General features: G+C 43.9%; 1 protein-coding gene across 4 annotated transcripts in view; it reads left to right on the forward strand.

Annotated features, from left to right (window-relative positions):
- The first annotated feature begins 690 nt into the window (after nucleotides 1-690).
- Nucleotides 691-22,780, forward strand: part of Itgb3 (integrin subunit beta 3) — a 57,478-nt gene continuing 35,388 nt past the window's right edge. Inside the window, exons 1-2 of one of the 4 annotated variants that reach the window (XM_004868642.4) lie at nucleotides 691-844; nucleotides 16,617-16,702. In XM_004868642.4, coding sequence (XP_004868699.1) covers nucleotides 766-844; nucleotides 16,617-16,702 — 165 coding nt within the window. In that variant the 5' untranslated portion in view covers nucleotides 691-765. Of the gene's footprint in view, nucleotides 845-864; nucleotides 1,246-16,616; nucleotides 16,703-22,780 lie in introns of those variants that run through there. The other 3 variants (XM_087203945.1, XM_087203944.1, XM_087203946.1) reach the window with 3 other exon arrangements.

Raw genomic sequence — 22,780 nt, forward strand, 5'->3', positions numbered from 1 at the left:
GAATTGGGAAAAGGGATGGAGAGGAGAGTGGGCAGGTGGCCTTTAAGGAAAATAGGATAAAGCTCCAAAGCCTGTGAGTTTGAGTTTGGATGCAACATAATGACTGTGTTAGAAAACGTTTATCCAACACCTGTCATTTGCAAGCACGTATTTATAGAGAGACTGTTCGTGATCCCACAGCTTGAGGGGTGGTCTTGTCTTCAAGAGGCTTACAGTCAACGGGAAAACCAAACCCAAGGGGAAAAAATTAGTGAACAATAAGGACCAAACCGGTGCAAAGAAGACACTGAACAGATGTCTGTCAATTAAGTGAATGGAAACCTGAATGAATGAAACTTGAGATACTGATAGTACCCCAGGAATCCAAATGAAATTGACCCATGGATGTCCCCAAGGAGGCAGGACAGGAGGGGTCCAGAGAGTCGCTACAGCCTGCTGGCCTTTCTGAGCTTACCAAGGGCCCAGGCGCGGACTCCAGGGACCAGGAAGCACTCACGACCCCCGCTGGGCTCGGCCTAGCCTAAGAAGCAGGCAAGCGATCATCATGGGCGGAGAAGGCGAGGCCTTGGGAGAGCAGCCGCGGTTTCCCACCGCCCACTCTGAGGCGTAGGGTCCAGAAAAGGGCCCGCGGGAGGAAGCGAGAGCCCGGGGCCCGCCCCGTTGCGTCCCACCCTCCGCGTGCCCTCCCCTCCCGCTGCGGGAAAAGCGGCTACGGGCGCCTCGGCTTGCTGTGGGGCGAGTCGAGCTCGGCGGGCGGACGACGAGATGCGACCGCGGTCTGGGCCCCAGCCGCTCTGGGCCGCTGTGCTGGCGCTGGGGGCGCTGGCGGGCGTCGGCGTCGGAGGTGAGTGAGGCTCTCGCGCCCGGGACTCAGCTCTCCTGGCGGCCGCGCCGCTGCCTACCGTGCAGACCAGGCGGGTGGGTCCTGCGCTTCTTCAGCCCAAAGGCGTGGACCCCGGCTGGGGCCGTCGAATCTCGGAGCTGGGCACATTTCAGGCCACGCGGTGGCCGCGCAGAGAGGAGCTCGGTGCCTGGGAACAGGTCTTCCGGGGCGCCCCAGCCACCAGCCGGGTCGAGCTCTTTCCCTGGGTGCCTCGGCGCGCGCGGTGCAGGAGACGCATCTCCGAGCCCCACGCTGAGCTGAGGGTGATGGAGACCCGGGACGGTCCGGGGTGGCAGAGGAGGGATGGGGCTTCCTGGGCTGCTCCTGCGCCTTGGCAGATGGATGCAGTCGCGTCTTCTCTGGTGAGTGTATGTGCGCTTTGGTTTGCCAGTTTACTCGACATTCCTCCTTCTTTGTGTGTTATATTTTCCCTCAAGTTTTTAAATTTCAGCAGTTTTCCATGGTAGCAGTTTGGAGCAGGATGAGGGCTCTGCCTCCTCCAGTGTCCCCAGGTGGCAGCAGAGCTTCTGCTTCTGGGACAGACCTTGCACCCGACTTCCCTAGTCTGTGGGGAGCCGGGACAGAGGTCCCTTGGGCTGGCTTGTTTCCCGGGTTTTGTCTCTCCTGGTGCTGCACGCATTGGTGTGGGGAGGGTTATGAAGAAGTTGAGCCGGCGGGGAACTGCCCGTCATCTTCCGCAGCCTTTGGTGATCTTGCTAGATTTGGGAAACTCTGGCTCCTTGTCCGCAAAGGCTGCCTCTTCCGCAGAGGACAGGAGTGCACATAAGTACCCTTAAAAGGTACAACAGTACTCATAAAACAAGTTAGATTGGGCTGGGGATGTACCTCAGCGGCACAGCGCCTGCCCGGCAAGCGTGAGGCCCTGAGTTCAATTCCCGGTACCAAAAACAAAATTAAGTAACCAAGTTAAGACTTTCCAGACGAAACTTAAAAAAAAAACTTAAGTCCTTAGTTGCCTGCTATTGGCTGTTGATGCTGGGAATGGAGAAATCCACAGAGCATTTCAGAGTCTCCTGCAGATAGACCTGCTTTCATTGAACTTAACACATTTAAATTTTATTGCTTCTAAAATTTTAAACTGATATATAAAAATGCACACACTTATAATGTACAGTGTGATAATTCATACATATATACTCATACAATATTTATGTATATATGTAACACATAATGTAACACATAATGTAATATATATGTATGATACATATAATATATACAATGTAACATATGTAATATATGTAATGAAATCATCAAATCAGGATAATTGGCCTTTCTTTGTGTTGAGTACCTTCCAACTTTTCTCTTAGTTAAGATACGTAGCACATTTAAAACATTTTGTGATTTTTATTAAAAGTTCTTTTACAAACCCAGTTTAATTTAATTTATTTATGTATATTTTGAGACGGGGTCTCACTATGTAGCTCAGGCTTGCCTCAAACTCATGGTAATCCTGCCTCAGCCTCCTGAGTGTTGGGATCACAGGCACGTGCCACCACACCCACCATATTTTCTTATAATTTTAGAAGGAAATAATGAGGTAACATAGCACCTACCATGGCACTTGGCTCAATGTTAGTGAAGATGAAGAACACATATGCTATTTTAGTGCTTCTCCCTCCTTCCCAGCCTCTCTCCAACCTGAGGATATCTTGTGTTCATCTCATTCACACAGTTGTAATGATCTATATAGGATGACATTGGATTGACATGTAAGTTTGCTTTAGAGATCCTTTGGGTTTTCTGCTCACAGATTCATCTTTGTGATTGGGGCAGTTCTAGGAGTGGTGATGAGAGGCAGAGTAGAGTAGTGTTTAAGGGCAGGGGCTCCACAGTCAGCTTACCGTAAGTCCCTTCTCAAAGCAGTTTCTGTTATATTTACCTAAGTGTTGGTGGCAGAGTAGCAGACATCATTAGATCCCTGTGGAAGCAGTTGGTAGTAGGATGATAGGACAGTTGTGTTGTGATATACAGTGTCGAAGGGACACAGGAAAGGTAGGCTGGGGGTTAGGGGTGGCACAGACAGGCTGTCCCAGAATAGCAGCTTCTGGCCGGGCATGGTGGCTCACGCCTGTGACCTCAGCACTGGATGGGCTGAGGCAGGAGGATTGCTACAAGTTCAAGGCAAGCCTGGGCTACACAGTGAGTTTAAGGCTAGCCTGGGCTACATAGTGAGGCCCTGTCTCAAAAACGAAAAAACAAAACAAAAGCAGCTTCTGGTATTTGGAGAAGAAAGGTGGCCTAAGGACAGTGTTGAGTTTCAGATTTTATCTACAAAGATGATCTTCATAGCTTCATCTAAGAGATACTGGGTTTTGTGGTTTTCTCATATTTAGGGTTTTATTTTAACCTAACTAGTTCTGAGCTGAGGTGCTTAGTTATCTTTTGTAGTTTGTATCCTGGAAACTCAAATTGAAGCCCTCTGGAGTCCCAGGGATACAGGGATGTGGAGAAAGTCGTGTTGGTTAGGGAAAGGGACAGTTGTGGCTTAAGCCAGCAGGATGTAGGTTTGATTCTTGACTTTGCCTCTTATTGGCTGTGTGACCTTGGGCAAGTTACCTAGTCTCTTGGTCCTCAGTTTTGTCACCTATAAAATATAGAAAACACTGTCTCTGATTATGCTAATTAGATGAGACAAAGGTACAAAGTAATTATTCAATTAATAGCAACTACTATTGTCATTATTCTTCCTGTTCATGGTCTCTACAATGTATTGGAGATAAAAGTTGTTACTGCTTCATGAATGAGTGCAATCCAGGCTTCTAGCATAAGACGCCTGTGAGAGGCTTATGTGAGAGGGCACCTCTTATTTTTACCCATGCCTCTTTCATGGTTTGGCATATCTCAGCCTCTCTCATCCAGCAAGAATCCATAGAGAAGGCTGAGGAGGAAAGAGATCTACACATTTGCTGTATCCATGAGAAAACCTCAAGTCCTGTCCCTGGGACCAGAGGAAGGTAAAAGAGGCTCACAAGCTGGGCATGGTAATGCATGCCTGTAATTTCAGCACTCTGGGGGGCTGAGGCAGGAGGATCAAAAGTTTGAGTTCAGCCAGAGCAACTTAGCAACTTAGCCAGACTGTCTTAAAATAAAAAGGCTGAGGATGTTGCTCAGTGCAAAGGCCCCAGGTTCAATCCCCATACCACCACCATAAAAAAAAAAGGTGTTCACAAAGACTTCATTCAGTCTTTCCACATGTCTATTTTGTGCAACACTCAGGCCCAGTACTTGGCACATAGGTAGCAAAATAATTATCTAGGGCATGTTATGAAAAAGGATGTAAAGGTGATGTGCCTCACTTTAAGAAACCCAGTATTGCTGGCTCATGCCTGTAATCCCAGTACTTTGGAGGCGGAGGGAGGAGGATTGCCACAAGTTCAAGGCCAGCCTGGGTTACACAGTGACTTCAAAGCCGGCCTGAACTGTCTCAAAAAAAAAAAAAAAAGAAAAAGAAAAAGAAAAGAAACCCAGTATTCACTTGGCACAGTGGCACATGCCTGTAATCCCAGCTGAAAGACTGGGATTGGGTGGCTGAGTCAGGAAGATCACAAATTTGAGGCCAGACTGGGCAATTTAGCAAGACCTGTCTCAAAAAACAAAAACAAGAAACAAAAAAGCAAAACCCTCTGCGGATGCAGTTTAGTAGCAGAGCACTCCTGGGTTCAACTCTCAGTACTGAAAGCAAAAGAATAAAGAAACTCAATATTTAAATATTTGAATTCATTCCTAACAGATTCCCACCTGGATATTCTGGAGGGGATTTTGTGTGTATGCGCCTCTCTCTCTGTCTCTGTCTCTCTTTCTGCCTCTCTCTCTCTCTCTCTCTCTCTCTCTCTGTGTGTGTGTGTGTGTGTGTGTGTGTGTGTGTGTGTTGCTTTACCACTGAGTTACACATCCAGGCCTGGAAGATATTAAGAGAGCCAACACAATAGTTTCTTTGGGCATTTGAGCCACTCTACACTATTGCACTATTTTGACCTCTGATCTGAGGGTGCTGAAAATTTAGGGGAGTACCTGCCTTTTTCCCTCTCATAGTAGTAGCTACCAAGGAGGGCAGCATTCTCCTGTACTCCTCTCAAATTTGTGAGTGTGAAGGCAAAGGTGATGAGTGGCAGAGGTTTCTTGGGGAGATCGTAAGATAGGACAAGGAGACAACATCGTAAAGAGGGGGAGCTGAACCTATCTAGAATTTCCCCATCCAAATATTTCCTCCGCAACTCCCCACTCCTCTCAGTATCTCTGGTTATCATCCCCTCCCAGTCCCAGGAGTCCTTCTGCCCTTATTGGCAGGAGTGGCCAGGAAGCCTGCCCACAGAAACCTCAACTCATGAATCAGCAGACAGATAATTAACTGAGGGGTGACTGAGCAGCTTCAGGGATAAACTGCTTGGCTTACCCAGTCCTCTCTGCTGCCCAGAGTGGCCTGCTGCCTCATGCTGTCACCTTTTCTCCCTTTTCTGAAGAGCAGTGTGCTGTTGCAGCTCACGTCAGCAGTGGAAGTGAACAGGGGAGCAAAGGAATACACTGGGGTTAGGGAAACTGCCTGTTCTCTTTGTGTAACTGCTGGCATTTTATTTTTATTTTTACTTCTGGCATTTATTGAAACTTGGGACTCTTCAGCAAAATGATAATATCTAGCTTTCTCTCCATGCTCATTGTATCCCCAGAAATGCTTTAAAAAAAGGATTTATTGAGATTTAATTAATGTACTGTACCTTTTAGGTGTGCAGTTCTATGAATTTAAACAAATACATACACTCAAGTAACCACCACCATAATCAAGATAAAATTATTTTTATCACTCTAAAAAATTCCCTTCAGGTCCTTTGTAATCAATTCCCTATCTATGTCTCTAGTTCCTGGCAATCACTGATCTGTTTCCTGTTCCTACAGTTCTGTTTTACAGAATGCCATATAAATCATATCGTGTAGTGTGTAGGCTTTCAAGTCCGGCTTCTTTCACTTACCATAATGTGTTTATGATTCATCCATGTTGTTGCAGGTACCACTAACTCTAAGAGGTTAATCCAGGCTATTACATCTTCTCTGGGTATTGAGACAGTTACTCTGAAACCAGGCGGGCTAGATTCATTAAACACTGGATTTCTAGTGTTTTCTAATTGGATAGATGCATTTGAACCATGTTTAAACCATTAGATTTTCCAACTGCTAATAGTTAAAGACTGGGAGATTTTATAGCAGTGAACACTTTTATTATTCTTGGTCCTAGAGCAACAGATATTCTGTAGCCAAATATGGTATGTCACAATCTTTGGAGCCAAAAGTTGTTAAGTAAACCTGGAGCTATTCTACTTTCTCTTGTTTTTGGTAGCATCTCCATAAAAACAACCCACTGCAAGTCTTTCTGTTTTTCTGTCATGTTCCCACCAAAAGATAACCCCTTCTTTTCCTGTTTCTTATTTCAGTAGTTCAGTTTCTTTGTTCAGTTAGTGAAGATGTTCACACATTCAAGGAGAGAATGAGGTGATGCACATTCATGATAAGAAAGTCAAATGATGGAGAGTAAAATTGCTGGTTTCTTTCCATAACTTCCCTGTAATGCACACTATTAATCAGATACTTTCTTCTTGTGTATATAACACTTGTGTCTCCGTGTGTGTGTGTTCTTTACCTAAACTTGTATTATATGCCACTTCTTTATACACACACACACACACAAACACACACACACACACAATATCAGGAAGATAGCTGTGGGTCTGAAATTTAAAAACCTACATTTGATTAATGGCTCTGCAGGCTTTTAAAACCATCTTCTCTGGTGACTTTGAACAAGTCATCTTACCTCTGAGCCTCAATCTCTTGGTGTCTCATGAGCTGCAAAGAGGTGAAGAGGAAGATAAAGGAGAGACTTCAGATTGTTCTGGTCCCTCCCCAACCTTTATTGGGGAAATTTCTCCTTTAACTGATTAATAAGTTGACATTCTGCATAAGGATTTCTTTAGGAAAAAAAAGAGAAGTCCTGCAGTTAAAATCAAGTTTGAAAAACTGCACTTGGAATAGAGTACTAGGAATTTGGCAAAAGATACAGTTGGAAACCAACCTGTAGTCTACCTGAAATCTCTTTCCTAATGGAATTCGTGGACAGAGAAAACCTGGGTCTGCAGGATTCCTTGATGGTTACAGATCTCTGCCTTAGCCACCACCCATGGTAAACTCCTCCAGATGTAACCTTTGCTGGAGCCACCTGTAAGGAGCATGTTTGACCAACCCCAGAGCTGAAGGGAATGTGGTGTCTTTCTCCTGGGACTTCCACAAGTTGCGAATAGACTGTGGTTGCCCTGGATGGCTCCTCAAGACTATGGGAATGGGCTGTTCAAAATTTATTCTTTTATAAAATTAAAAAAAAATTTTTGGTACTGGGAATTGAACTCAGGGCCTTGTGCTTGTGAGGTAGGTGGCGGCATCACTGAGCTAAATCCCCAGCCCTCCCTTCTGTTATTATACATCAACAAATTAAAATTGTATATATTTATGACATACAACTTGTTTTGAAATATGTACACATTGGAGAATGATAAATCAAGCTAAATACAATCCATTGCCTCTATTTCATACTTATTTATTTGCAATGAGAACACTTAAAATCTGCTCTTTAAATAATTTTTGGGTAGATGACATTGTTATTAACTGTAGTCACTGTGTGGTACTCTAGATCTCTTGAACTTATTCCTCCTAATTGAAATTTTTGACCAATATGGTTCCATCCACCCTGTTCTCCAAAGTTTATTCTCGTGCTTCTGCCTAGTTTTGGGATTCCAAAAGACTTTTGGGTTTTGATGGCAAAGGTTGAATTTGTAGAAAGCCCTACCTACAGCTCTGAGGAGCCTTCATTAATGAATCCAAATGTGGAAACAGAGGCAGAACAGAGGCCATTTAAAGCAATCTTTAATTTTCTTTAAATCTATAAAAGTAATTCCACCTGTAAAAAATGCCACAGTACAGAAACTTCATAATGTAGGATGCACAAGTTCCTTGTAGTCTCATCCTTAGTGATCACACCGATGATAATTGGTTTTTAACCTATACATATGTCAGTATATATAACTGTTTATCATTATTATTATTTCTCAAGTGGTATCACCCACAATAGGATCATTGTCACTTAGTAATATAATCTAGGGATCTTATTATGTTGGTTGGTCTATGGATTTCCATTATTTATGCCAACAACTGTCATTTTAGTCAGGAGGCAGAGTTATATAGATTATCTCTGCTGGCAGTCATTAGGTTCATTTCCAGTTGTTTGCTACTACAAATAAATTCTCTGGGATATAACCTTATTCATTTATTGTGCACCTTTGTTCAAATGTTTCTACAAACTAAATTTTTTGAACTAAAGTTACTGGATCAATGGGCATGGATATTGTATTTATTTTTTATTTGTTTGTGGTGCTGAGGATCGAACCCTGGTATTATGCATGCTTGGCAAGCTTTCTATTACTGAGCAACACTCCAGTTCAAATCTATTTTTTTTCTTTTTGGGGTGGAGTCCTGCTATGTTGCTCAGGCTAGTCCTGAGAGATTGGGCTCAAATGATCTTTCTGCCTCAGCCTTCTGAGAGGCTGGGACTACACGCATGCACCACCTCCTCTGGCTTGAATGTTTTGAATTTTAGTATGTTACCAAACATTTACAGAACATTGTCTCCTAAAATAGTTGAACCAGTTTCCCTACCTACCACGGCTGGCTGGTGGTGAAGAGTAAGCTCAGTACTGGTGCCTGCTGTCTACATCCGTGAGATGTGAGCTGGGGAGAAAAGCCCCAGAACTGGAAAGCTGGATGCCAAGATCACTTACAGGGCACCACTGGGTTGGGCCTCAACCAGCACTTGCTACAGGCCTGCCCCTTCTGTGTAGTAAATGAGTCAGATGGGAGGCAGGGTGAGTACTAGTAAAAATTTCCAGAACTCTGAAATACAGCATTTAAACCAAATGTCAGTTAGTCATTAGGAAGAAAAGGATATTTATATATTGTTTGAGGGGTACTGAGCCCTGGGATGCCAGGCCTCCTAGAGTGTTGGTCACCTTGTTGCTGCTTTCTGATATCTGAAAGAATATGTACTTTCAAGGCCAACAGCACATTCAAAATCATCTAATCCAACACCATTTGTTTTACAGAAAAGCAAAATGGGAATTTCTGAGAGGTGAAGGGACTTGCCCCAGATCACACAACTAGTTTAGTGACTTTGGTGGGGTCTTGTCCTGGGGCTCCTGTTTCCAGGTCAGAGTCATTTCCTTCCTACATCCCATCAAAGACAAAGGGCCCTCTTGTTTTGACCCTGAAGTAGGGGAGAGGAGGGTCTTTCTCGGTGCAGGAAGTGACTGGAATGAAGATAAGGGGAAGGGAACTGAACATTTATTGAGCATCTATTATAAAATGACTCTTTTACATGTTACGTCACTTAATCCTAACACCTCATGAGATAAGTATTATGCCCATATTTGAAAGCATGGGGTGGGTAAGGAAGGAAACACCTGTTTGGAGTTTCTAGAGCTTGGCTGATATGACTGGGTTAGGCCTGCCAAATACTAGGAGCAGTTATAAATCTTAAATAGGGATGTGACTGGACCTTAGAGCACCAGAGCCATTCATGGATGTGCCTCCAATGGAAATGGCAAAAGTGACTGTAAGGCCAGGCATGATGGCACATGCCTGTAATCCTAGCACTCAGGAGGCAGAGGCAAGAGGATCGCTGTGACTCCAGGCTGGCCTGGGATACATAATGAGTTCAGAGCCAGCCTGAATTATAGTATAGCAAGGCTTTGTCTCAGAAAAAAAAGTGACTTATTTTTGTTTGTTTTTTTGAGACAGGGTCTCACTAAGTAGTTCAGGATGGCCTTGAATTCACTATGTAGCTGAGACTGGCCTCGAACTCACAGTGATCCTCCTGCCTCAGCCCCCTGAGTGTTGGGATTACAGGTGTGCACTACCATGCCTGGCTCAAAAAGTGACTTTTGATCTGAGTTCTTCTGCCAGTTTGCATGCTTTCCCTACCACATCCATTGTGTCCATTGTTTTATTGTCCTTCTCATAAGAAGTTTCTCCAGAGCTGGGTGTGAATTTTAGACTACAACCATTCAGAAGATGGTAGTCTTCCACACATGGCTACCTAATTAACTTGGTTAATGATCTGACTTCACTTCTAAGGTCAGGGCCTACTGGCTGAAGGGTCAGTGAAATGGGATGGCCGATAGTGGAAACACTTGAGCCTTGTCCTAAGGAATCTGTTTGCTCAGGCCCAAATTCTTCATGTCTTTCTCTCATGCCCACATGCCATCTGTCAGCACGTTCACGGAGTACATCTAGAGTCAGACCACAGCATCAACACTACGGCCTCCAGATACAAACCCTGCCATCTGTTGCCTGGATTATTTTAATGATGTCCTAGTTGGTCCTCTCCCCTCTGGCTTCCCTGCTGTGAATGAAAATTTAGTGGCCAGGATGAGCTTTTTCTGCTCACTTTTGCTTAAGTCCTTCCAAGTGGCTCCCACTTTGTGGAGAGCGAAGACTACATTCCCTAACCCGGCCTGTGGTTTCCATGTGTTCTGGTCCCTAGTCTTCTCTCTGCCCTGTTCTTTTCCTTCCCCACTCTTCCTGTGTTCCTTTAACAGGCCGAGGTATTTCTGGCTGTAGCCTTAGGTTCTTTGTGGAATGCTCATCCCCTAAATCTTCCCATAATTTACTCTTCATATCCTTTTGGAGTATCAACTCAAAGAAACCTTTTCCAACCACTTTTCTAAAGGAGACTCCTTCCCCTCTTTGTTTGCTTTTCCTTTATCCTGCTTTATTTTTTTAAGCATTTGCCACCATTTGAAATTGGACTTTTTTAAACTTGATATTAGCCAAAAGGCTGAGAAGTGATGAAATTGGACTTTTTTTGCTATGTATGTTTTTGTTATCATCTTCCTCACTAACATGTAAGTCTGTCAAGAACATGGGCTTTGTTCAGTTCGTCAGTGTGGCTCCAGTGGCTAGGAGAGTGTCTAGCACAAGTAGGTGCTCAGTGTTTGTTAAGTGAATGAATGAATACACATATATATGTAGGTAGAAAAGTAGAATGCTAACTGAACCACTTTTCCGATTGGATATAGCAAAATTTTCATGCCAGGCTGTTTTTTTTTTGTACCAGGGATCAAACTCGGGTCCTTGCACTTGTGAGGCAGGCTACAGAACCACTGAGCTAAATCCTCGGCCCCCAAGCTGTTTTTTTTTTTCAGTCCATGCAAAGGATTTCAGAGTAGTGGTCTTCAAAATCATATCATGTATACTATAGAAATACGAGTCCATTTTTGTTAGTTCCATAGCGATCCTGTAACAAAGTACTACAAACCAGGCGGCTTAAAACAACAGAGAAAAATTTATTCTGTCTGGAGGATAGAAATCTGAAGGCAGGGCCATGCTTTCTGAGACTCTGGGTAGAGTCTTACCTTGCCCCTTCCTAGCTTTTGGTGGTGGCTGGCAATCCTTGGTGTTTCTTGGCTTCCAGCTGCATCGCTCCGGACTCTGCCTCTGTCACCACACAGCATTCTCTCTGGGTGTCCTGTTCACATGGTGTTTGCCTCTTCTTGTAAGGGCACCAGTCATATTGGATTAGTGCTCATCCTGATGACCTCATCTTGATAACCTCTGCAAAGACCTTAGTTCCAAATAAGGCCACATCCCCATAGGTACTGGGGTCTTAAGTCAGCAACATACCTTTTTGGGGAATACAATTCAAACTATAACACATTTTAATATTGGTAGTGGCAAATTATACAATAATATTTTCCATTGTTAAATACTGTTTTCAGTTGATTCTGATGCACTTTTAAAGCTCTAAAAATCTCTGAAATCAGATACATCTTATATCCCTAATCTTAGATTTGATGAAATTTGGTTGTTTGGATTTCTTACTGCTTTGGGTAGTACATCCTGGAGCATTTTGCTCAGAGCACAGAAGTGTGTATTGCCTCGAACTTCACCTCTCTCCTTCCTCTATCTTGGTTACTGAGCTACCTTTAAGGAAGAAACAAAAGTAAAATAAAATTTCTTTAGAACTTGGATATAGAGAAACCACTTGTGTATACATGGGGCAATTAGCATGAGACATTTTGTGCTTTGATGACTCATGCTGCCAGGTGACTGCAGTGAGAGACCAGGCGCTGAATCACCCGATGTCCCTGTGGATCTAATTGGGAAGTGGCCAAGGGTCAGAGGATCCAGGCCAGGAGTCCTCTCTGGCAGAGAGTACAATAAATGTCCATAGTGTTGCAGTACAGACCTCCTCCTTTCCCAATGAATACCATATAATCTAACATACCATATAAGTGTTCTTTCCTGAAATCCTCTGGCCTCATCAGTGTGGCTTGTCCCTGCATTCTGACATCCTGTCTCCTTGCACAACCTGTCCTCAAAATAGCCTTCACTGACGCAGTATGACTTCCACTGGTTCCAACTCCCTTTTTGTATTTCCTTTTTTCCTCTATTTTTCTCACCCTTCGTCTCTCTTCTGATTCTATGAATCAGACTGATGTGCCAAACCACAGCCTTCTACTTCTACTTTTCAGGCAAACTTCTTGGCTGGCTTTGTCTCTCTTTTTCTTTTTTTTTTTGGTACTGGGGATCGAACTCTGGTCCTTGTGCTTGTGCAGCAGGTGGTGAAACCACTGAGCTAAATCCCTGGCCCTGTCTCTCTTTTTCTTATTGGCCTTCTTTTCTTTCTAGATTCTTTTCCTTCCTAGATTGGATTTTTTTTTTTTTGAGACAGTCTCACTGTGTAGTTCAGGCTGACCTTGAACTCACTATTTATACCAGGTTGGTCTTGAACTCATGGTGATCCTCAGCCTCTAGAGTGCTGAGATTACAGGCACATGCCACCATGTGCAGCCCCTAGATTGGATTTTTGAACCTAAAATTCCTAACTCCATTTAGAAGTTAGTTTGGACAGTTTGTCATTTTACTTTAGCCTCATACTTACTGCCTCTACACTCTCACACTTAACTGCCCTGTTCAGGGCATACTTAGCTTTGTGTCTAGGGTTCTACATAATAATGTCTTCAGGACATATTAAAAAAAATCAAAACTCTCACTTGTCCTAAACAGTTTGAGACTAAGGATGAAAATAGCAACTATAGAAAAAATAGCAACTATAGGAGCAGCATTTATTGAGTACTTTCTGTGAGCCAGCTGTTGTGTTCAAGAATATTCCAGAGATTGCATCGTTTCCTCTTTCTAACTACCCTGTAAAGACAAGGCCCATTCACCTTGTTTTGCTACTTTGTATAATCTGTTAGAGGAAAGGGTCTGAGGATTTTTCCATTCTTTTTGATGCAGTTCTGGTGAAGATCCCCTCTTCTTCAGCAGGACCACATCTGGGCCCCAGAGGCTGAGCAGAAACACCAACTTTATGAATGATTGGAAACAGAGGCCCAGGCTCCTTCTACAAACTCAGGAGGGAGGGCCAGCTTCACAGCAGCAACTCATTGAATCAGCCTGAGCCCAACCTGGGGACTCCTGAGTCAGTCATTTTCAATCATTGGGTTCCAGGGAAACTCCCCTTGGTGGCAGGACTTAGTTGGGGTTATTATGGGGGATCACTGTTTCTCACGAAATCAACCTGTGATTCATTGAAAAGAAGGAATAAAGGAGACTGGGTAACGATGACTCCCAGGCTTGACTTCCTAAAGAACAAACCTCGGCAGCATAGCTCATCTTCTGGGGAAGGGGACTGTACACTGGGAGGGGCCTGATGTTCTTTAAACATCTGGCAAGTTTTCTATTGTGGCTACAAGTCAGGGACTCAGGAAGATGCTAATTTAAGAATTAATGGCTGGATAAAATGATAGACTGGGGAAAGTTCTCAAAAACAGTTTGACAGCACTTACACCTCCCATGTTCCTCTTGTGTCTTTTAACTCTTCAATGGTTGGCCACCTTGTGCTTCTATTCTCCCTAATGAACATCAACAGAGTTTTTGTCCAGTATTACCCCCCTGGACACTGATCCCCATGGAAACTCCTCCCAGAACCCTTCTGACAGAGCAGAAAAGAGAGGCTATGACCATATTTGCCTAGGGAAATAACAACTGTGGGGCCGAGATAGGGCCAGGCATCCCTTTCAGGGAGAAGCCTTAGGTTGTATGTACTCTTGGTTCTGAAAGTTAAGACATTCTGAATCTGGTAGCTCTGGGAAGACCAGATACTTTTCTTCTGTCATAGCCATTGCATGGCTGAGGGCTGCTCTACCTTAGAGGTGACCTTGATGCTTTGGGACCAGGCCTGGAACCAGTGCCATAATTCCGATCCCACAGTGCTTAGGTTGTAGTCAAATCAGAGTGTGAAACTGCAGAAGTTACTCATGGGCTTATAGTGGCATCCCGTTATAATCCCATTTGTAGTATTTTAGGGTTGTAAAGGTCTTTGACGTTAGACACACTCAAGGCTCTGAGGGACCTTCTAGGAAGCGCTTCAAGGATTCCACATATAATCTAGTGTTTTGGAGAGAGCAATGAAAATTTAAATTGAGGAACCCATTTATACATTTTATGTTGGAATTCTATTTATAATTTTGAGAAATGGACTCAGTTGCTTAAAAACAAAACAGTATTTACTGATCATCTCCTTTGAATAAGAAGGCTGGTTTGCCAGAGATTTAGCTCAGTGGCACCACGCTTGCCTTGAAAGCCCAAGGTCCTGCCAAAAAAAAACAAAAAAGAGAAAGAGAGAGAGAGAGAGAAGACTCGTTTGAGCAGGGCAGGGCAGCCAGTAAGGGACCTAAACATATTGGGTAGCAGTGCCATTAAGGCAGATACTACATAGATAGTTATAATATGGTAGGAATACTAGAAATGAAGAAAATGAGGCTGAGAGGAGTTAAATGAGTCACCCAAGACTACACAGTCTGCTAAATTGTATGTGTCCCTTTTCTGTTAGATCCTTCTGCCCTGAAATACTTGTTGTTAAAGCATAATTTTCTGCTTTTTTTCCCCTTCCTTCCTTCTCTCCCTCCCTTCCTCACTCCCTGTCATGTTGGGGATTAAACCTAGAGTCTTGTGCATGCCAAGCACGTATTCTACCTCTGAGCTATCTCCCTAACCCCTTAAAGTGCAATTTTCAAAGAGTTAAGAGTATGACTTCTATACAAATATAAAGTACACATATGTCAAAGATTTCATTCAAGAGTAGTGAGGGAACCAGTAAGATGTTGGGACTAGTTCAGAAGAGAATTCAAGGAAAGATTTGTAGTTGGTCAGGCAGAAGTGAATTAGCTAATGGATTCAAAACTAGTTAATGTTATATAAAGCAATTAACCTTAACCTTTGGGAGGTACTTTTTCTACCAGACAGAAATCATTGGTGTTTTTGTTGGATTAGAATCATATACATTGCTCTCATCAAGAATCATTTCCATTGTCATTGATTTTCTACAGGTGACTTTTATTCTTACCGGGTTGTAAAATATCCTAATTAATAGATGTCAAACGAAAGTACAGATAATCTCTAGGTCATTTTCTGAATGTGTTTTTGTCCAGGTATTGGGATGGAGGGAATTCAGTTGCACCATAATAAAATAAACTGAGACATTTGGAGGAGGAGAAGTTTTGGGGATATTGGGAAAACCTCAACACAGTATTATTTCCCCAGGAAAATTTGCTGGTCTTAACAGCTAGGGTCAAAGGAATCCCTTTAGAAAATTGTGGAAAGAAACTGTCAGGATAACTGAGGTTGTGGGGAAGAATGGATCTTTCTTCGTTTGCTCCTTGTATTGAAAAAGGCCTCCTTCCTGGGGCACTACAGGAAGAGGGTCTTTATTTGGCCGAGGCCAGGGAACTGAGCTAGGGGGAGCAGAAAGTATGACAGCTTCCAAGCAAATACCTGGGTTTTGCTTTCTGGCTAGGCTTTTCAGGGCTATTTTTTTCCCTCTGGCTGTCCCTGCTCATCCCCCCAACCTTTTCTTTGCCCTTTGTCAGTAAGAGGATTGTTCACATTTGAATGGCATCTTGTAGTGTACTCCTTGCCTCATTAACTTATTGCACACATTTTGCGAAATAGATACATTGTTTCATGAAGATTAGGTGAGGTGCCAGCAGCCATGACAGTTAGTAATATGGGCATTCAGAATCCAAACAGAGACCTCCCTTCCAACTCCCAAATTCCACATTCTTCTAGCTGATACCAGTCAACATTTTCTAACATTTCTTTGGTTCTCTCTGGAGATTTTCAAACTTGAGTTCCAAAATAATGTGATTGGGAAAAACAAGATTTCAGAAGATTTACTATCCCCTAGGAAGCCGGTGGTACACTGCCACTGAAGTCATCCTGCCCACTGCTCCAAAATAGGCTATGTGTTAATGTCAGTGGTCCGGCCTTGGGTCCTGTGTATGTATAGTGGCTGTGAACATCACTAAAGTAATTGCAGAGGACACATTGTCATTACTCTGGGTCTCATATTTTCATTTGCAATGTAGGTCAAATCAATTATTAATTAAAGCCTTTTCTTTCATGGTTCAGCTTTGCCCCATCACTTGCCATCACTGTGGCCTTATTTTTCTTCCTTACCAATAGCCTGTGTTTGGTAAATGTCTATGCGTGGTTAGAACATGCTCTGTGTACCCAAGAGCTGTAGACATGGGGATTCAGGAAACTGGGGAAGGGTGGGGCAGAGATTTTGTTGAGTAACAGGTCGGGTACTAATAACTTTTTTCTTCTGTTGCAGGGCCCAACATCTGTACCACACGAGGTGTGAGCTCTTGCCAGCAGTGTCTGGCTGTGAGTCCTGTGTGTGCGTGGTGCTCAGATGAGGTGAGAATCAGATATTTCACCTTTTTTTCCCAGACTTTGATGCTTTTGTATAGGAACAGACCCATGGTGTTCTCCCTTCTAAATGCACACTCCCTTGACCCTATTGAGTAAGGCTAGAGTGAATCCTTTACAGTTCTGGATGGAGAAAGGCTGTCATGGAGACATTACTAGAAATACCATTCAAAGTCTACTGTGAATTCCCTACCCCAACCAATTTGATTGCCCCTCTGATCTTGCTGTAAGCATTGTTCTCCTGTAATACCCTTTGCTTGCTCTTTGTTGGGGTGGAACATACCAGGGAAGAGGTGCCCCAGGTTGAAAAAGGAGGAGATGTTGGCTTACTTCTTTTCCCCAGAATTTAAAAAAGATACCTAGGAGCCTTGCACTTACTTGTGTGTGCGGGGGGGAGTGTTTAGTTGGAGGATCTTTTCTCTTCCTCTTATGATTGTACCTCTCTCTTTTTTTTCTTCCTTTCTTTCCCTCTCCTAGGTGTCAATGAGGGAAGGAGTTGTGCCCATTGCTGGGGATGGGAGGGTGACAGGAAAGGGTTAGCTGTGTCTAGGCAGAGGGTTTGTTGTGTCTGAGGCCCTAGAGAATGAGTGTGTCTAGGGAAATGGCTATGTTTGTGGCTTTCGTGAGAATTTGGAGCTGGCAAGAGCTGGTGGTGGTGGGAGGGGTGAATGTGGCTGGACAGATTCCCAGTGATTATGGGGTCTGAGGCTGAGTCACTGACTGTTGGCAGGTGATTACCTGACTCCTGGCCTGGCTGCTACACAGGCTTCTGGAGGCATTCTCTGTCCCGTAGCATGTCCCGGCCCTCTACAGTTTTATGACAGCGCCAGTTGCGTCCCTTATTATTTCTACTTCTCTTCCTATTCTAATGGGTTTCCTAAAAAGGCAACCTCTCTGGCAGGCTGGGGAGGAGGGGAGCAGGGAGGCTGTGTTTATCCCCAACAGGAAGGCTGCCAGAGCATGGAGGCCAGCTCAACACGTGATTCTCTAGCATGGGAAACTGCTTCCAGAGGCAGCTGCCCAACATCTGGGCCACATTGACTTCATTTAGCAAATGAACTGGTCCCTGGGGCTGGAGGTAGGGGGTGAGGGAGGAGGGCGAGTCCTTCTCCTTCGCCCCCACAGGTGCCCCTCCCCTCTGGGCTGAGCTGGCTGCTCAAGTGTGGTGATGTAGCCTCCTCCCTTCTCATTTGCCATATCCTCCTGCCTTTGTCACCATCATGATATTAACCTTTTTTTTTTTTTTTTAAATAAGGAAGTTGCTGTTCTGTGGCAGAATTCCGGAAAAATAGGGAGCTGGATGAGGAGTGTCTAGATAAGTTGCCCTGAAGCTAGCTAGAGCACAGTGGGAACCAGGACAGAAACCTGAGTGTTCAAAGAATGTATCTTCTTCCTCTTTTCCTCCTTTTCCGTAGAAAGCAAGAGAAAAGGCAGGTAACTCTGGCTTAGAGAGTCTGCGGAAGAAGGCCAGGAGAGGGCAGGGGAAAGGTGCAGTGGTAGGATGAAAGCATTTCCCAGCCTAGGAAGAGGGGAATCAGGAAGTGAGTACGGCTAGGACCAAAGAAAACTAATGGGGGCAGATAGAAAGTCCAGTGGGATATTTCCCTGGAGGATGGAATATAGACATGAAAGCAGAGGAAGCCAAGGGCTTAGGTTACAGCTTTCACTAAGCAAGAGGGACGAGGTGGGAGATGGCAGGTAAAGGAGCCTGGTGTGGGACAAATTGTGTCTTCCAGAGAGGAAAGAGGAGGGAATCCGGACGGCATGACTGCTGTCTTTTTCTTGAGGGAGCAGGACTTCCCCTGTACAGGTCAAGGTTAACTGCTCAAAGTGCCTTGGCTGTTGATTTAAAATCTAAAGGTGGGGCTGGGTTGCAGCTCAGTGCTCCTGCCTCCCCTGCCTTGATTGTTGAAAGCAACGCTGGCAGTGCCTGGAAAAACAACTGGTTGGGCTCAGTTTTCTCTTGTTACTCAGAGGACAGCAGCTTTTGGGTGTGTGGAGTGAGTGGTTGGCTGGGTAGTAGGAAAACATGGCCAGTGTGAATGAGTGTGGTGTTTTGGGCCTATCTGCACAGGGTGTGTCCTTGGAGAGTTAGATACTGACCTGGGTTGGGGTAGTGGGCTGTCTCTGCTCTGTACATTTAGCAAAGAGGCCAGCTTTATGGAGAGATTCAGCTTGTAGTCTTGGCCTCAGTGGCACCATGTTGGAGTCTAGACCCTCCCAAACTCTTTTGATGGTGAGGATTGGCTGAGGGGCTTGTTAAAAATAAAAGTTTCCAGGATGGACCCTGGACTTATTGCATCAGAATGGGTTGTTATGATGGCAAGTTGGACAAACGTTGCCAATTGAAGGGGCTGTTTATTGGTCAAGGTGAGTAGAAGTGGAATTAAGGTTGCTGGATAAATACAGGAACACTCAATTAAATTGGAACTAAGCGACAAGAAATTGTTAGTATGAGTATGTCCCAAATTGCTACATTTGGCAACCCTAGGGAAGAAAGAAATACTAGAAATTGGTGTATAGGACTGGGTACACATTGGAAGGTAGGCCAGCTCATACTTAGTCATATGTCCAGGGATGAAAGAGAAACAGTGGGGTTTGGGTCTAGCAAAGCGAGAGGAAGACCTCAATAGCTCTTCTTGTTTCTTTTCCACAAATGTGGAGGAAAGGTTTAGACCACTCTTTGTAATCCTTTTTAGTTGCTAATATAAATTTATTTTCACTTTTCTGCTGTTTTTCTACTTATAAATTTGGAGAATAAATGTCCATCTTGAGAGTTATGTTGTTTACAAGTTGGAGGAAAAGGATAATATGAAGAGCTTTCCTCTTTTTGTGAACAATGAAGTGTGACTAGCACCAATTATAAACTAAAATATTTTCCTTCTCTATTCCTTTCTGTCCTGTCCGTAATTCTCTGTCCGGATGTTCAGACATGAACATGCATGTTTATGTACCTGCTTGTACTCAGCAGGTAAGCCAATCAAGACAACAGTATTAATTTATTTGTGCTGGAGATGTTTTGGTAGCTCTCTGGAGTAAAATACCTGGGCATATTGCCCCTTGCCTTCCTCCAAGGAACAAGTATGCAATCCTCATAGTTATAATGGTAATTATAGAAGAGTCATCTTTATTTACTTTTATTTGTTTACAGTGTATCCAAAAGGATTTAAGTATATTTGACTTATATTGAGATTTTTGTATTTTGAAAGCATGTCACACTCACAGTCTCATTTTATTCTTTGGCCAACCCTGTGAAATAGATTGCATAATGACTACTATTTATGCTGTTCTTTCTTAATTTCCAAATAGGATTAATGGGGAATGGTACTAACAGCATGTGTCACTGTCCAGGAAAGGGAGGTAATCTATCAGCTGGGACTGTACGTGGGTTGAAACCTCCCACTTCTGTGCTTGGAATCTTTCCCTGGGCCTTGGCTGTTTTTGCTCTTTTTGTGTAATATTCTAGTTTCACTGGAAACTGAAACTTTAATATCCACCCCCTTTCTAGTTTTCTCTCTGAGTAGCCTGGAAGCATCCTTTCTAACACCTCAGTCTGGGTTATTCAGAAAGGGAATGTTGCCTGTGGGGGCAGAGGTCACTGCCCTCTTGGGACAGGAAGTTCTCAGGGACATCTGGGCTAGTGAGTAGGTCTGTTAGGTTCTCAACCTCTGACGTTGGTGACAACAACGGGAGGAAAAGGGAGAGGGAGATAGGTTTTGTTTTTCAATGTTTATTTTTCTAAGGACACTCCTGCCAAACCGTAAGGACTGTCAGTGTATCTTAGCACTTTAAGCCTTCTTCTAATTAGGGCTGCCCCATTAGAAAATGGGAGTGAGGACACCCCCTTCATGAACAATCTCTCCTTTTGCCGAGGTGAAGATAATTGATGGCTTGCTGTTCTCATCAGCTCCCTGGCCTCCCGCTCCCAGCTCTCTCCTTTAGCCTCTATCCTGTCCTGGAAAGGATCAGCTCTTCACAGCAGCATCTTGGTGATCCAATTATTGCCTTTTTGGGAAGGTTTTCTTTAGGCTTTGTGGGTGGCTGGGATCAGAGACAAGATTGGGGTTTTTTTGAATAAGAAAAAGATGCTTTCTGAGGGAGACGGGTTGGGAGAGATGAGCAGAGACCAGGGGAGGCTGGACACAAAACCTGAAATGTCCAGGAGTTCTCCCCATGGTCGTTCTTTTCCCTGGCCAGAGCTGAGTGAGGGAAAGGAGATTTTCATCTCTTTCAGAGTTGTGGAGGGTCTGTGATGTTTATAATGGGATATTTATAGTCAGGACAGTTAAGTCCTATGCACTGATTCCCATTGCTGAGGCTATTTCTGTGGTCTTAACACCTGAGAAGCTGAGAAAGGAACAAAGTTGCAGAGCTCCAGAGGCTCTTTTCACTTTGTGCTTGTGCTGGGGTAGTGCTCATGCTGCTGCTCATGTCCATCCATGTGGGAGAAGACATTCAGTTGCTCAGAGGGGTACTGGACCCGAGAAGACAGGGACTTTGAGCATTAGGAGGGGTTTTGGGCTACTGAGGTTTTGAGCGTAGGTGGTCCCCAGTGACCTTACCCCTCTCTGGGTATTAGTGCTGCCAGGCCACATGAACATGCTGAAGGGGAAGCATTTTGTCTGTCCTTCCCTGTGACATTCCCATTTGCATCCTGTTGCCTACCTCAGGCATTCCCTAGTTGGTTTTTCCTAGAGCCATCTTTTTCACACTCCTGTTTCTGTGTCCAAACCCTTTCTTTATACAGAATGTAACAAAACTGAATTTTAAGAAAGATAATTACGATCAGAAAAGCTAGTTGGCCTGTCAGTTGTGCCACTTCTAGCTCTGCAACTTTGGGCAAGTTACTTGACTTCTCTAAGTCTCAGATTTCTTACCTGTAAGATTGTGCTTCTCATGTGAAGCCTCTGAGCTTTCAAACCCTTACTTGTAAAATACTAATAGTTGCAGCACTACAGAACTGTTAGGAGGATTGCAGTTATCCATGTAAAACGGTCATCACGGTGCCTGCATACAGTTAAGTGCTCAATAAACGTTGACACCAGTTGTTTCAGGGTATTTGTCTGGGTTTGTCAGTTGGCTTTTGGATGTGGTTGTGAGGGGGTGGGTATGAGAGCCAATAGGCTCAGACATTGTGAAATATCCCAGAGAGGGGTTTTCCAGCTTTCTAGTCACTCCCTTCAACCTGGCAAGAAGCCCTCATGATAGGTAGGCACACAGCACTGGCTGAATTCACTGAGTGGCAGAGCAGTAAGAGACTGAAAACATCACGTAGTCTGACCTTCCTTAATGAATAGGCAAGGAAACAGGCTCACAGTGACTTATCTGAGCTTGGATGGATAGCTAGTGGCTGACCTACAATTGAACCTGTTTCCTGGTTTCTGGTATTTTTTCCATTAGAGTGTGTCAGCCATTCACTACTTACGTGTAAGTACACGTAGAGCCACAGAGGGTGGTAGGATGTAGGTCAGGGCTTTTGGATGGGTGCTCAATTTGCTCTTTGTCCAGGATGAAGGAGGAACGTGATAGGACAGGCTCTGGTCAGTAATCTGGCATCATGGCATTTTCCCAAGCTTGTGAAGTTTATTCATAATTAATTTATTCAAGAAATATTTATGGCATCACATAATACTAGCTAAAATTTATTGAGCACTTACGGTATGGCAGGTACTGTGTTATGTGTTTTACATGCATTGTCTTATTTAGCCCCACATGCCAGCCCTATGAGGAAGGGATTATTATTATTATTATTTCTTTTAAAAGTAATTATATTGTGGTAAAATACACATAACAGAATTTACCATCTCATTCACTTTTTAGGTGTGTGGTTTAGTGGTATTAAATGCATTCATAATGCTGTGAAAGCCATTATCCATCTCCAGAACTCTTCTCACGATGTGAAATTGAAATTCTATGTCTATTAAATAAGCAGACCCTATTCCTCCTTCTCACCAGATCCTGGCAACCACCATTCTAGTCCCTCTCTAGGAATTTGACTGTTCTGTGTACCATTGGAGGGCTGTTATCTTCATGTGATAGCTGAAGAAACTAGACTTGGAGACTATA

This window comes from Heterocephalus glaber, unplaced genomic scaffold (genome assembly GCF_053883595.1).
Source record: "Heterocephalus glaber isolate CG9 unplaced genomic scaffold, H.glaber_assembly_v1.0 deba00001813, whole genome shotgun sequence".
NCBI classification, from domain to species: Eukaryota; Metazoa; Chordata; class Mammalia; order Rodentia; family Bathyergidae; genus Heterocephalus; species Heterocephalus glaber.